At 41.6% G+C, this 16,202-nt stretch overlaps 1 protein-coding gene across 10 annotated transcripts in view; it reads left to right on the top strand.

Moving 5' to 3' along the window:
- The window catches only part of MAPK10 (mitogen-activated protein kinase 10), a 104,127-nt gene extending 89,128 nt beyond the window's left edge, over positions 1 to 14,999 (top strand). For 9 of the 10 annotated variants that reach the window (XM_085222535.1, XM_085222533.1, XM_085222534.1 and 6 more), the window contains 5 exons: positions 3,921 to 4,103; positions 5,285 to 5,409; positions 6,682 to 6,745; positions 7,468 to 7,545; positions 8,460 to 14,999. In XM_085222535.1, the coding sequence (XP_085078661.1) occupies positions 3,921 to 4,103; positions 5,285 to 5,409; positions 6,682 to 6,745; positions 7,468 to 7,545; positions 8,460 to 8,602 (593 nt within the window). In that variant the 3' untranslated portion in view covers positions 8,603 to 14,999. Of the gene's footprint in view, positions 1 to 3,920; positions 4,104 to 5,284; positions 5,410 to 6,681; positions 6,746 to 7,467; positions 7,546 to 8,454 lie in introns of all 10 variants that reach the window. The other variant, XM_010709718.3, reaches the window with a different exon arrangement.
- The last annotated feature ends 1,203 nt before the right edge of the window (positions 15,000 to 16,202 follow it).

The following is a 16,202-nucleotide window of genomic DNA, read 5'->3' as shown; positions in this document are numbered from 1 at the left end:
CAGCGTGATTGATTGTATCGCCTTGGGAGCAGCATGGGAAGCTGCTGGGCCTGAAAGCGGACACCTATTCCATACCTTGTGCTCAAAGCTGTGTGTTTTTCTTCCCTCAGCACTATGTAAATTACCTGAAGAGGGAGTTAAGGAGGTGTCTTGGGTCCTTTGTATCTGGTGAGCTGTGTATCTGGTGAGGCATAGTGAGGTGCAAATGTGTGTTGTTTTTTTTTTTACCTGCTGAATGCATATGGGGCATGTAAGGAAAAATGTGCTTTAAATTGAATAGTTGGGAATGTTTACAGGGAAATACAAACTATTCAGTAAAGAGATGTAAAATTCTTGTGATGTGATGAACAAATGCCAGAGGTAGCCACACAAGATGTCACTTACAGAGTCTCATGCTACAGCTGCAGTCTGTTTGTGCACATCATATTGATTTTCACAGCGTTCATACTGCTCCTTCTCGGTGAGGGACACCATCAGCATGCATCCATCACAAGAATAAAAGCGTGTCACATCCATGATAGGAACTTGGGCACAGCCTGGATCAGTATGAGTAGATGCTGCAGTGATGAGGAGAAGTCCATGAGGGAAGTAGTAAGATTTATCCAAGAGAAAGATTCAGTCCTATGCTATAACATCTGGACTGTCCACTCAGCATTGGTTTGCTTTCCGCAAAATATGCATCTGCATAAGCAAAGATGCTTTGCAACTGGATGAAGTTGCCAGCTAAAAAATAGAAGTACAGTAGAAAATTTTAATTAAGACATCGTCGTACATCTCCATCTCAAGGATTAGTGGCAGCTGCACAGCCATCACCACTGTCTTCTAACAGATGATAAGTGGTCATTTTTTGAAATCGTTTTCTGTATGTGCGAAGCGTAGTTTTTATTTTCACACATTCTACAACATCATATATATTGTCACTGCTTATGTGGCAAAATATTTTTGTGGTTTAATTTTTCCAAATGCCCCCTTCTTCTCAAAGCAGTCCCCTTGTCACAGAACATATTCCGCATTTTTGTCTTGTCAAATGTTACCATTTTATATTTCTTCTGTGTTTATTGTAAACTGTACTGATAACAGTATGTAAACTATGGTACCATGAGGAAAAAAAACTTGTCTTGCACAGATGACTCCTGCAGCAATGTGGCTTGGGTGTTTTTCTGAGTGGGGGGAAGAGAAAGAGAGATCTAACATCAAAGTTGGACGTGAGTTGAGCCAACCATGTAGCAGCCGGTACAGTTTGGTATTGGAGTGAGGAATGCAGAGCTGCTCACAGTAATGATTCTAATTTGACAAGTTGGGTACATCAAAAATTGGAATTAAACAATGTAGTCAGTTTTCATTGATGGAAGATACACTTTTAAGGAGAAAACTCCCAGAAGGGTGGTCCTTTAAGGTCCTGAGATGATGATGAGATAAATTCACCCTCTCTGTCTGTTATGAGGGAAGAACGCCATGACCAGGTCATGTTCGTGGTGCTTACATTTAAATATAAAAGCGAGATTTGACATTCTCCTGTTGTACCCAACTCCGGAAGATATGTGCTAAGACAGAAGGTGCAAATCCTGCTCTGATGCAGTGAGACCAGTGCGGATGTGTGCTTAATAGGTGAAGATTCCAGTCTGTTCGTCGGGAAAACATGATGTTCTGCCATCACAGTGACATCCAGCATGGTTTCAAAGCCCTGATAAATGCAGGCATTTTGGTGAAATAACACAAGATTCATACACACAGTCTGCAGGTGCTATTTCAGGAGGATTTGGGAAAGAGACACTCTTATCAGAGTTACACTTAGAAATAATGTGAAATAGCAGTGCTTGATCTCTGGTCATGGCTTGGCCATTGGATTTGCAGCAAGATACCTTTATTCCTCCCTCTTCTCACCTTTTTCAGGAGAATAAACAAATGCTAATTAACGGCTGAAGGTTAAACAGCTGAGCACTCTCAGGGAAGAATGAGGGGCTAAATGTTATGTGTATTATAGAGCACCATCATCCTACTGCTAACAGTATCTCCTGCACAGTCTCACTGAACTTAAGAAAATATAATTATTGACTCAAAAACTGTCATTCATGTAGTCAAAATATTAGAAGAGAAAAAAATATTTCTATTTTGATCCTAGCTAGCTTAAGCACAAGAGCAATAATTTCTACATTTCTTTTTTTAATCACAAGTTGTTTTTTTTTTTGTTTTGTTTTTTTGTTTTGTTTTGTTTTGTGCAACTGCAGAAGTACTTTCTGTAGAAATTCTCTTTTTTTTTCTTATGGTGAAGTACTGTAAATTTTCCCTCATAGCCAAGTTCTATTTCCTTATTTTTTGCATAATTGCAGGAATATAATGGACCTCAAGGCTGCAGTGCAGCTGAAGGAACAAAATGTGGTTCTTGTAAATTGCAATTTACAATTGCATCAGTGGGAACAGGAGCAAAAGTGATGAACTTTCAGCCTGTACATCTCAATAGTTGGCTTCATTGTAAAAACAGAGTGTTGTGGGTTTTTTTTAGGACAAATTCTTTATTGTGTATTCAGAATACTATTTTTTTCCATTAGTAACTTTGTTGGTTGGTGTTGCCATCAGCCAATAAACCTGGGCCTGGACCACCTTCTCTCCTTAGTACAGTTGCTGTGTGCGTAGCTGGTGTATTTTCCTCAGTCCTGTGTTTGGGTAGGGGACACCTGAGGTGACTGATATATAGACCATGATGAAGAGGCCCAATGGTCCCCATAGATTGCTCGGTTACACAGAACCAGTTCCTATGACCAAAACTTGTTTTTTTCAGTCTGCCAAAGCTGAGTGTTCCTCAGAAAGGCCTCTATCCACAAACCACACTGTCACTCTTGATCTTCTATTCACATTCTTTATGAAAAACTCAGGGTACTCCTTGAGCAGCTACAGCCTCAAATTCTTCAGTTTTCAGTTTAGGAAAAGGTGTTTAAAATATGTTTTATTCTTTTAAATACTTTTTATTAGGCTGTAATTTTAAAATGTGTTATTTTATTGATTTATCTATTTATTTATTTAGTATTCAAAGAAAACATTTCAGGAGAGGCCAACTAAGTCTCTGCTGAGTTTTCAAATTTGTGAGAATCCCTGGTTTCCATTTCCCTAAATTTCTCTGAAGATCTGAACAGCTGCTGCACCAGCAGTCTGCATTTTGCCCACTGATATGTGTTTTCTGTCACCCTCATTCTGTGGGCCCACTTTTTCTCCTGGATTGTGAAGAAGTGTGTTTTGTATTTGTCTGACTCCTTCACTGTTATGACAACAGAATGTACATGAGCAATACAAACACCATTCCTGTGCTGAAAAGCTGTGGATGTTATCTCATAAAAGCTTATTCTCCAAAGGTGCTTCCAAAGCACCGATCACCACATTACAGTGTAAATGTTCCCACGTCTGCATGTGCTTCTCCCCCCACACTTTGTTTTTTATCTTGTCATCAAATTCTTAGCACTATGAATTAGTGTGATGTAGAAATGGTGCTGTATTTCTGGTCGTGTGTGCCTTTTTTTTAGGCACAGTAAATTCTGTTCTGAGTGTGGCTGCAAGAACCACAGGTCATCTATCTCGTGTGTAATGATTGGCTGAAGGAAACAAAACCTGAAGGAGAAAACCAAAGAGTTCAATACAAATTGCCTGTAATAAGATTTCTTTTTAAGCATGAAAAACTTGTTTCCTATCTGAACTCCCACACCTGTGGTTGGGTTTGGATGTGTGCAATGCTCATAGATATTATAGACATGTGAGAGATCAGTGTTCTTGGTGGGCAGGAGGACCCAGGGGCATAATAATGGAAAAGAGTGCATCTGCAGAGGCTGCATGGAGGGAGTGGGAACCTCTGGGGATTCCCAGGTAATGGTCATACAGAAAGATTGGGATCTGGGGCTTGTGTTGGGTTTTCCTTAACTCCCAATGTCCAGATATTGACCAGTGGAATAAAGTCATAGAGCAGTTGGGAACGCCCTGCCCAGAGTTCATGAAGAAGCTGCAGCCAACTGTACGGAACTACGTGGAGAACCGGCCCAAGTATGCTGGCCTCACCTTCCCCAAACTGTTTCCTGATTCTCTCTTCCCAGCTGACTCAGAACACAACAAACTCAAAGGTATGTACCATAGTTTGCATGTCAGCAGCCACCATGCAAGGGAGGTTTCTTCCACTTTTCTTCTCTGTTGTTGCATGCCTGTTTAATACGTTCAGTCAGAAAGATTTGATGATGATGTTACTGGACATACTGCTCCATGGTATAAACAGTGACATGTTTTGCAATGACTTCAATCATGTATTGAAGCCATGGTTTACCTCAGCAGGACTTAGATCTTCAATTAGAAAGAGTGATTAATGTACTTTTGGTATCAGAAGAACTTCTCATTGCAAATCTGGAACAAACATGTGCCCAGCATCTGTCTTGCATCTCCTCAGTTCTGCTGGGTGCTTACAGGGGTGACCCCTAATGGCTCTCTGTTGCTTGCAAGGTGCATGCCAGCACATTACTCAGAATTATTACTCTTCCAGTTAACAGCTGCTTCATAGCACTGCTACTGTGAGGGCAAAGGAAAAAGTCTGAGCAAACACCTTGGGGCACACAGAATTCCGTACTCCTCCTCCAATGAATTTGGATAATGAATTGGATTTGGAACTAATGAAAGAAATGACTGTCAAACCATGTTGTGATATTTTGGATGCAGGAAGTGCATTCATTTGAGCCAGTGAGTGCCACTTTCAGGATGCAGTGTCAGAACAAGAAACAGTGCCTTAAAAGAATTCTGCTTCTGCATCACTATATCAACCCATGTCTTGCTTCAGTAATTCTCTGAATAATATTGGCAGTTCCCTTTTATACTGCTTTTACTATCAGATGAGAGAACTGATATGTTACACTTTATACGATGTTCTTCTTTATGTTTGTTTTTTCTTTCACGTTTTCTGTAGAGTGCTACAGAGTAAATTATTCTGAGTGTGGGATTCCTTGAAACATGGTGCTAGAAGTAAGAATTGCTGGTGTTTTTCACATGGGTTTAGGCAGTCTTTATTAAAAACTCCAGAAAACAATAATGATTTTTAAAAAGAAGAAAAAAAAAAAAAGGTAGAAAGAAAAGATTGTGGAAAGCTGAGTCTGTTCTGATAGGCACAGAGTTTTGTGTTATCTTCAGGAAAAATCCATCATGGCACATCACAGAGCTCACCTATACAGAGCTCTGGTTTTCCTATAACCCAGGTGATCTTTCCCTGAGGGCAATAAGTGTGGTTGCCAATCACGGTGTTTTCATGCTGTCCATGCTGCAGCCAGCCAAGCTCGGGACCTGCTGTCCAAAATGCTGGTCATCGATCCGGCCAAGCGCATATCAGTGGACGAGGCCCTGCAGCACCCATACATCAACGTCTGGTACGACCCCGCCGAGGTGGAGGCGGTGAGTGGGGTGCAGCTCTGTGCTGCAGGCTGGAAAAATGCAGGGATGGTGCATGGGTTCCTGCTGCTTTATGGCAGCTCAATAACAACCGTGCTGTAAAGAAAACTGCTCGTGTCTGTGCTCCAGGTTGTATGGAGGGAAGAGGAGAATCTATACAAATGCTGAAGCCCAGAATCAGGCCAATTGTAGAGGAACATAAATTCCTAAAATGATGGATGGGCTCAAGTGTGTTCCTGGGCTATGGGACATGGTATAACATGCATAGGTATAAACTCAGAGGTGTTTGAAAGTGGTGGATGGAAAGAGCACTCCATCTGCAGTGGTAGAAATCCAACTGACAGCAATAGGAATATAAGGCTCCAATCCCTGCAGAACGAAAAAAAAAAAAAATCAAATTCTGACTGCATGAGTTTTTTTGCACAATACATGACTCACAGGTGCTCTGCAGGGAATGGGTTTGCCATCTACACAGCCTTTCCGTGTACTTCTTTTCATAGAATCACATAGAATCACTCAGGTTGGAAAAGACCTTGAAGATCATCAAGTCCAACCACAACCTAATCATAGTACCCTGACTCTAACAACCCTATGTTAAATCATGCCTCTGAGCACCACATCCAAACGGTTTTTAAACACATCCAGCGATGGTGACTCATTTTTCTTTAAAAAACATAAAGTTTCATCAGTCTGAAATGCAAACGAAGAACTGCAGCCACTTCCATACAACTATACAGATGTGTTAGTTTCACAAAAGCAAGGTAAAATATCCCACCAGTTCCATGTTTTGTTTCTTATATACATTAACTAAAGTCTGTGTTCTATATGTGGCCCAAAACAATTCCTCTTCACTCAGTGCAATCCAGGCAAACCAAAAGATTGCTTTCTTGTCAGCTATGGTATTTAATACACAGCCTTAAAAACGTCAGTGCAAATTATTTCTGTCTGCTGTCTGTTTGGTGCTCTGATTGCCCTTTGCCTGTGCAAAAGTTCTGTGTATGGGATTTCTGGGCTCAGCACAAGCAGAATAATGGCAGCGCTGACCAGATTCCATTGCAGCACAGCTGTGCCTCACGTTCCAAAGAGGATGAGGGAGAAGCACTGTCCACATTAAGAGCTGATTTCCAGAGATTTTAATATTCATATGTCTGGGTGTTCTGCACACATGGGATGATGAACAAAATGGGAGAGGAGAATTTATGTTTACCTAAGTAGTGCTAATTATTTATGATATAGTAAAAAAATGTACTGAGTAGTTTTGTTTCTCTTCTGCAGCCACCTCCCCAGATCTATGACAAGCAGCTGGACGAGCGGGAGCACACCATTGAGGAGTGGAAAGGTGAGCACAGCTCAGAGTTAGGTGGAGAGGTCCCACCCCACGTGCATCTGTGTAACTCCTCTGGCAGCAAGAACCAAACCCAGCCCTATGAACTGCTGCTTGATAATGAAAATATTGCATATGCACCCTATGAAAGTAATGCCTCCTTGCCTTTCCTTTGGAAATGACAACAGATACAAAGACCACAGTAACACTATTTTCTAGAGCAAATTCTCAGCCAAAAAATGCTGTTTTTCAGCATAATCACTACCATTACTTATGCATTTTCACAAGCAATGAAGCCAGCTTGCATGCTGCTTTTGTGAATCTGCATGGCCTTACTTTTGGAGCAGCCCTCACAGATACAAATACCCTAAGTACTGTCATTATCAGTGTGGATTACATTGTTTCATTGAAATCTTAGGTTATCTCCTAGAAAACAGGAAAGTTTGCCATCATTTTTCTTACAGCAGACAAAGTTGTACTGCTCTGTTTCTAGGTAAAGCAGCATGAAACAATGAATGTGTTGTAGTGTAGACCTGTTTGTCTTAATTCAGCTCCAAGAAGAGCTGGCAGTAGAGGAGGGGATGGAAGAGAGAGAGGTTTTACATGAGCAGAGCTGTCAAGACTTACGAGGACAACGTAGTGTTGGCCTGTGGGGGGCACTGTTTCATCAGAGGATTTTATTGTTGCTGATCACAGGCACAGTTCTTGTTTGTAACTGTTGCAATTCTCTGTTCCAGAACTCATCTACAAAGAAGTAATGAATTCTGAAGAAAAAACGAAAAATGGCGTAGTAAAAGGACAGCCATCTCCTTCAGGTACTCAGCCCCAGTGAATAGCACGGATGTGTTTTCTGTGCTGACAGAAAGAAAACAGAAATAGCTGAAGCATTCGAGTGCACCAGAAGTTATATAGACTAATTTCAGAGGTTTTAGGGCAACTCAGTGTTCTAGTGGGTTAAGCTTTATTAATGGAACTGCAGTGCCATGTTAATGCCTGAAATGAGGTCTGCTTAGAATTTGGGACTGAGCTGCCCTGGTAATAATGGTAAATAATATTTATGGATGCGATTGATGTTTGTTGATGTTGTGTTACTGATAACTTCATAGAGGTTCCTCACTTTGCAGAGTCAAAATGATTGCGAAGGTTAATGCTGTCATTTTACAGAGGACAAGTAAGCTGTGATGCACAAAAATGATGTTACAACCAAAATCCTGGGCTTGGGCACCCAGTCCTTAACTAAGAGAGAAAATGGCTTTGCCTCTCCACAGCCGTGTCTGCACTGCCATCAGATGATCTCATACCAGCCCGTGTATTGGAGAGCTGTTGTGTTTGGTTGGTTGGGTTTTGTTGTTTGTTTGCTCACTGAGTCCTCATGCTGGTGCCCACATGATCGCAGCTGTCATTTGATCGTTGGATGTTGGTAATGCTAAGGAGACTGATAAGGAGTGATAAGAATGGTATGTAAAGCAAAATAAGATGGCTTGGTAGGAAACCAAGGGATAGGACATGGCATGAACTGTACCTCTTACAAAAAGACTGCTGAGGGGGAGAGTTTCTGGGTAAAATATCTGATATTACCCAATGTCTGAAGCCTGTAAGGCCCACTTTCTGCTCATGTTGTTCAGAACGCTCTGAGCATCGCCGCAGGGTTGCGTTCTCTGCTCTTTGACCTATGAGAGGTTCTGGGGTTTCGGGTTGAATCACGGTGGTGTTCATTTTCGTAGCACAGGTGCAGCAGTGAACAGCAGCGAGAGCCTCCCCCCATCCTCATCGGCCAACGACATCTCCTCCATGTCCACGGATCAGACGCTGGCGTCCGACACGGACAGCAGCCTGGAAGCGTCGGCGGGGCCACTGGGGTGCTGCAGGTGACTAGCCGCCTGCCTGCGGAACCCCGCCTTCTTCAGGGGGTGACGGCGTCCAGAGGGAAAGCAACAGAGCTAAGGGACGGAGGGAAATAAAATGCACAGATTTAAACGAAACAAACAAATCTTTTCCGCCTGCTTCTCCTACAGAGCTATGTAATGCAGCTCAGCTCAAGTGTGTATGTAACTCATAGTTGCTCTGCTTTGGTCTTCTGATGATGCTTTCTGGGGTGGGGGAGGAAAAGGATTCTTCAGATCCTTTTTTTTTCCACCCTTACAAGACGCAAAATTAATGGCTGCAAAACCAGCAACCCACAGCTGTCCTCTCACGCTGGCATGACAAGGTGTGCAGTGCCACTCCACAACACACCAGTGCGGATCTGCCCTCACTCTGCTCTGTTGTCTCCTGCTCCCTGGGGCAGGTATGGATATACGGTTCGGGATATGCAGATAGAGATACACACACATTTTTTCCCCATGCATGAAGAGCACACACGCACGCCAGTAGAGTTCTGGCTGTGTGTGTAGCTGTATGCCTGTAGGCACACATCAATCTGCACTCACACTCAGTGCACCACACAACTACATGGCCCATTTCATGTGAGCAGCATACATACAGGGGTACTGTTACCCATGTATATGTTGTGTCCTTGGTCATGGATGAGGCTGCACAGCTTGTGCAATGATTTGTGGAAGTGAAAATAACCACACAGAGCTGTTGCTCCCTCAGACCCTTGAAGATGTAGCACCAGTGTTTTTGCTGATAGCTGTATATATACTTAACGTTTGTATTGGAGGATGGTGCTGCAGATCTTCACACAATCTCTATGAATATTGGGAAGAGTTCTGATTTTCAGAGCAGATATGCTCAGCTAAGAGCAAGTTGGAAGGAAGCACATCATGTATTTTTGCAAGGCATGGGGAGCAAGAATGGAGATTCTTTGTGCATGCGTATGCCCAGAGAGGTTTATATCATAAAGCAAACTTCTCCTGTCCATATTCAGTGAATTATCTTTATTTATAGAGGGACTCACTGCTGTGAGTTCCAGATATATTTGTGTGTTAGGGGACATTACGGGGTTGGGGAACAGACAGACCACAGTCAAAAGGACATTCAATGTTTATTTTTGTATATCTTTGATTTTACTGAGTTCAGCATTGGGATATCTGCAGCCCTCCTCAGCATGTTTGTGGCCAAGAGATGGTTTCTCCTTTATGTCATTCCCCTGCAGGGATTTCCATCACTGAGCAAAGACCACCCTTCCCTGGGTGGTATCTTTGGCCATTCCTTTGCTTGTGACAAGCCATCCAGCTCTCCAGAAGTGTTACCAGCTGTGTTACATGGAAAAGATGCACAGAGTCGGTCCACAGAAGGGGAATGTTTTTCCAGAAGTCAACAAGAAAAACTGTTTAGAATATTTTATTGGATACTTTAAATCCACCAGTTATAAAGTATTCCAAATTCTCTTCCTTTCTCCTGGAATATAGCTGCTCTGTTGGGTGGCTCACACACCTGCTGTTCTGCTGTAGGATAGGAAAACAATTGGAGTAGCAGGTCAGATTTTCTTCAAAGGGAAGAAAACAAGAAATGAATCTTCTCTCCAGGGTGCTGAGGAAGGAAGATATGAATGCATATGAAGTCATTTCAGACCTGGTAGCAGATCTGTTCTGTAGTAGGACAATGTGGTTTTTTTTTTCCCTCCAGGGATATTTTTGGTTGATTTTTGGGGAAAAAAAAAGAAAATACAATTAGGTCTACGATTTTCTAAAAACTCATAACAGTAACTGTGAAAGCAATAATTTACCACTGCTAAAAGAGTTAGCAATATTCTTTCTTAAGCCATGAAACATCAAGTCATTGTTTGGTGATGGGACGCTCACTTCAGTGCCAGTGATCATAAAAGTAATCAAAGCAAACAACAATGCTTTGTAGGCATGAAGGCAATAACACCACAGTGACTTCCTAGCAATAATGAAATGTCTCACCTCCAGATTTTAATCATCATACATATAAATAGTACTTAATAACCAGTACCTTTTCCCCATTCTTTGGTTTGCACCATTCTAGTGTGTTATTTGACCCCTCATCCCAAAGAAAACTCTAAGAGGCAGAGCTGCATGTAAAAGAAAGGGCAAAAATTGAACAGATGCTGAATGCTAGCATGAGGAAATGCTGTTCATCACCAGCCATGTTATGGAGATGTGACAGATGCAGTAACAGAAGGGCCACTTACGGTGGATGGGTGCTTGCAGATCTCCCATGTTTTACACTGAGTCCCATAGCATAATTTGGTCTGGTTTGGGTTCAGGAGTGCTGGGCAGCAATCTGGGAAGCACAGGATATGTTCTGCAGATGGGCAATGAATGAGTCTATAGCACAGAATGTATACTGTTGTGTTCCCAGCAGCCAATTCTTCTAACAGCAGTGCTGCACAAATGTTTTGTGGCTACCATAGGGATGCCTATCAAGTTTCACAACTAGCACGTGCTTCTGTCTTGTGTTCAGTATTGCTCAACACAAGCGCATGTTGAAGTGCCTTGCTGAAATGGGCCCATAACAATGGCTGCCTTTGGTTTTGGCAGTAAATGAGTTCATCTCCTCTTTAAGAAGCATTGTTTGCAGGAGGAGACTTAGGGCTGTCCACATTGGACACCAGAAAAAAAGCCATTGATAACACAAAGCAATAGTCTCTTTTGGGCTTGGTCCTCATGTGACCTGGCCATGCTGCGTGGTGGCTGCCACATAGGGCGTTTCCTCTGTGTCTGTAGGTTGTTGCTGCCAACTTTATCCTACAGGAGAGTGTGTACCCTCCAATATGGATGACACTGGTGACAATCTGTAGCTATCCTAAGGTGCAGACAGGATATTCCTTTCAGATTCTGGAATTTGGTGACCTTTCTCTTCAGGTCCTTTTCCTTACTATCCCAAAGCTCTGTGCAACGTGACCATAGATGTATCTTTTTTCTTCCTTCACAGTGACCTTCCAAATCTACCTCTTCCATTACATGGTCAGTACATACGACTTGAGAAACAATTTTCACCTCATTCTCAAGTTTGCAGCTGTAGGTGTAATTACAGTGATGTAAAATATTGGTAACACAGAGAGGTGTAATGGCAGTTTTTTCAAAGCATTGAGGCACTGAAACATCAGCCTCTTGGCAGAAGTGCAGCAATGGCAGCACTTGTTTTTCAGTAAGAGTTGCTCCTGAAAGACATCCTTCCTTCCCTTTTCTTTTTACTGGTGAGTTTAACTGAGCACTGATTTGCTTTGAGTTGATGGAAGGTTGCGTGTGTTTTCAGTCCAGCAGTAAATTTTGACATCACTCTTCAGATGCTCACTCGTCAACCAGAATAGTGTATATATATTCCATCAGCATACAGTGCATCTTCAGTGATTTCAGGTGTTTATTTGGATTGGTCGCAGACTGAAGTATTTGAATGATGCTGTTGCTGGGAACCCACCCACACTATTCAGATTTCCATGGCATGGATACATACAGTCAATTGTAGCATATAAAGGAGAGCTCAGATTGGAGTGCAAGTATGGTAACTTGTAAAAAAAAAACAAAAAAAAAAGAAACATAAAGCCCGGTGAGTGCTTCTCTACAGCTCTGCTGTTTATCCTCCGGCAATGATCAGTTCCTGACTGATGCTGGCTGATCTCAGGAGATCATGCAAGCCAAGTGGTAATGTCACTGCACCATTCTTGTACTTTTATAACAGAATCTGATCATAGGTATTTACATTCATTTACATAGCTTTACTTTTAAGATTTGGGCTAATAATCCTGAAGAGATGAAATCTGTAAGTGTGCCTTTAGGAATTTTTTCAAAACGCTGCCACGACACTGATATGGACTGTGTTCTTCTTTCCCCCCAACTTATTGGCTCATGGAAATATGCCAGTAGTCAACGTTAGAACTGCCAAAGGGAATCAGGCTGAGTACATTTCGTCACTACAGAATAGAAATATTTTAATTTGAAATAACCTTTAGAAGCCACTTGTATGATAAATGTTGCAGGATTTTAGGTGATCAAAATCAACAATTCTAATTTCAGATGTGTTTCTTTTTATGCTTACCGTTCTTTCAAATTTTTGTTTGAATTCAATCATACAGAATAATGAAAATCTCTTTCCCCTAAAGTTTGTGAGATGAAAACAATGAATTTCCTAGCAAACTCTGTGTGCTTCCAGGGAGAGCACTATGGAAGGAAACCTGCAGGGGAGAATCAGCATTTCCTTTTAGTAATCTGAAAAAAAAAAAAAAAAAAAAAAAAAAAAGGCAGGTAGACGGGTTTTATTTGACCTGTAAGTTGTGTATGTGTGTGAAAGAAAGAGAAGTGCATGCAAGTGTGATTTTTAGAACACCAGTATTGTACTCATATTTGACCCAAATTCTCATTGTGGATTAAGAGTGTAGTTGTGACATAGCAGCACATCTTCAAGGACCTGAGGCCTGTGCTTATTGAACTTCCACCACCTCACAAGGGCATGAAGGTTTGTTGACTGCAAGCTCACAGTGACCTTGTTCACATACACATGCATGCAGAAAGAAAATCGTTGCACACAAGGTCTGAATATTCCACAAGTCAGTAACGTCATAATTAGATGTTTGGGGGCGCAGGGCAATTAGTGAGTGTGTCACCTTCACTGATGAGCTGGAAAATAGAGCTGTCCATGGAACTGAGTGCTGAACGTATTCACAACTTTGACAGTGCAGCCATTTTTTTTTTCTTCCTTGTAATCTTTTTTTTATTTTATTTTTTAAATTAACTATTGATTGCAGGAAATGAATGCTTTAACTTCATTTTTGTTCAGGCTCTTTGACCCATAGCAAGTTTGAGTTCTAAAGAGGGTTTGATTCGACAAAAGAATGTTGAAAAACTCCACCTGAGGCTATTGGTGCCTTCTTACCTGAGAGTCAAAAGCTGAAAAGCACATACTGAAGGAGGACAGTCATTTTGGGAAATAAGTGTATCCCTCCCATGCTTGTCATTTTGGACAGGTACGCCTGTCTCTTTACTAATTTTCACTGAATTGGGCCATTCCTGTCTTCTGGAAAGCAAGGTATTTATGATGTATATAGTTGTATGGACATTTTTTTCTTCTGTAACTAATATGTAATCAACACATGACTTCTGTTTGACCTTTTACAATAAGGCCACTGTATGCCTCAACACGATTGACCTCTGAGCTTTTCCTGAGTCAGCCACATGCTGCAAAGGAGAGTGCTGGAGGGTTCATTGTACATATAGAAACATGTATAGTTAGTAAATGGAGTAAGTGGGACTTCTGGCCAGTATGCGTTAAAGCCACAACAGTAACAGAGCTCCAGATCTTAATGAGCAAACCAACTGTTCACCTTGCCATGTCCGTCCTGTAGCAAGACCTAAGCTGCACCTGCCTGTAGTTCTGCATGATCAGACTTCAGAGTATAACCAACACAGTCTGTAATGTATTGGTGTTGATAAACATAGTTTTAAAAAGAAAAAAGAAAAAAAGAAGAAGAAGAAAAAAACTAACTAACTAAAAAAACTCATCCAACAAAAGAAAATCAACAGTTGAGAACGCAGACTGGAAATGGAGATGTGTCACATTGTGTTAAACGGTGATGGCTGAAAGCAGTGTTAGCACCAATGGACTGCAGTAGTGACGCCTGTAAGGATCCAACTTTATTTCTGTACTGTTCTGTTCTTACCATGTTGCTTTTGACTGTCTGTTGTTCCCTGTGCAAAGTACAGGGGAGAACTTTGCCTCTGTCATCCCTGTTTTATGGGTCAATGTTACATCAATTATTTCTGATTTCTATTCATTTGGCAATTACCAAACCACAATGGGAACTTCATTTTCCTTGTGTGTTGGAAGGAATCCCGTCAGAGCTACTCTTGAGGACACTTCTTACTGCTGCCCTGGCTCCTGTCGGCTGAATGACTTTGCAGCATTCCCAGTAAACAGCACAATGCAGCAAACCATATTTTGAGGGCTTCATTAAATGTGCTGTGCATCTGTACTCACTGGGGCTCAAAGTCACACAGGGACAGGACTCGGTTAAACATGGTATGTACTCTATGCATGACGCCTATATTACACCTTTATGACCTTATAGGGGGAAAACTGCTGGTCTTTTCAGATGTGGGTTTGGACTGTTTTTTTCTGGAGCAAAGGTGTATGAATCCCTATGCTACACACCGCATGCTCCTGCCCAGAGCAGCTCGTGGGAGCTGAGGCGGTGCATGGGCTGCCCAGGGGCCATGCACAGAGGTGAACCTCATGCTGTCTGAATGTTTCCTTGCCAAAAAGCCTGTATGTATGTCAAGCAGGGGAGACCGTGGCTGTTCTATAAGGAGTGTTTGTGTTGTTTACTTTACAACAAGCTTTGCTAATTAAAATAGTGTATTCTGGAGTCCTATGTGAATGGCATGAGGGGTGTCAATGACAAAGAGGCAAAGTCTGCTCACCTGCTGTCCTGTTGCTGTACTTCTCACTAGGGGACTCAGCTGTAAACACGTGGAAACTGCCAAGTTTGCAAAATCCAGTTAGTTCTCTGGCTGATGCATTCCATAGGCTTAACTCTGCCAGCGACCATTCATTTTAAAAGGCATTTAGAAGGCTGAGAGTGTGTAAGGGCACCTCAGCACCAATCAGACTCTCTAGTTTTACATAGCTTAAGTTTATTCCTCTGGTTCACAGACTAAAAATACTGAAAAATTTGCAAGGTGACAGGACGGAAGGAAGGAAAGCTGCCATCTAACAGCTATTCCTTCTTCCATCTCTATCCCCCATTATAAATATATGTATAAAACTAAAACAAGCAAATGAAACAGAGTGAAAAGAAACACGCACCATTTGCAGTCACTGTTTGTGGCTGAATTTTCACACAGGTGTAGGCATTTCACTCTGTTTCAAGTAAAAAAAACAAACAAACAAACAGAAAGATGAGAGAAGTGCTGCCTTTTAGAAAAAAATGGCTTTTCCTCCCTTCTTGCACAAGATCTCTGCTTCATCCAACTGAGTCAAACCATCATACACAATGCACATTTTTATGTTTGGATTTATTGTGAGATTTAAAAAACAACCACAACAAAGGGGTTTGGGAAGGGCTATGGAAAAAAAATGGGTTTAAGTACCTTGTAAGCAATATCAAGGGGGAAATTCTTAAAAGTCCATAGTTAAGTGATCTTCCAAATTAACATAGAGAAATGGTGCTCTTGCTCTAACTTGCTAAAACAGGAAAACTTTCAAGGTTTATTGTTCTCCCACTTTGTGTATGCAGAGATCGTCTATGCTAAAATGCAGTACAAACCTCTGACTTCATTTGGCAAGGGAAATTTGGATTTGTGATTCTTGCTGCCAAATGGGAGAGATGGGGAGCCACTTGTTTTTATTGGCCAACATTTGAGAATCTTGAAGATCTATCTTTTCTTGAGAAGTTTGCCCTTTTTAGGACTTTTAGAACTCTTACACATCATTGAATCCCTATCTGAAGCTGTGAGTGTGATTTCTCTTCAAATAAACCCCGAGCCCAAAATTCTACAAAATCTGAAGTTGTATTTGAATATGACAATCTGATAGAATACTCCTTGCTATTACACAGCAGTACATTTAT

This window comes from Meleagris gallopavo, chromosome 4 (genome assembly GCF_905368555.1).
Source record: "Meleagris gallopavo chromosome 4, MGAL_WU_HG_1.1, whole genome shotgun sequence".
NCBI lineage: Eukaryota > Metazoa > Chordata > Aves > Galliformes > Phasianidae > Meleagris > Meleagris gallopavo.
This window is presented reverse-complemented; position numbering and strand designations above follow the sequence as displayed.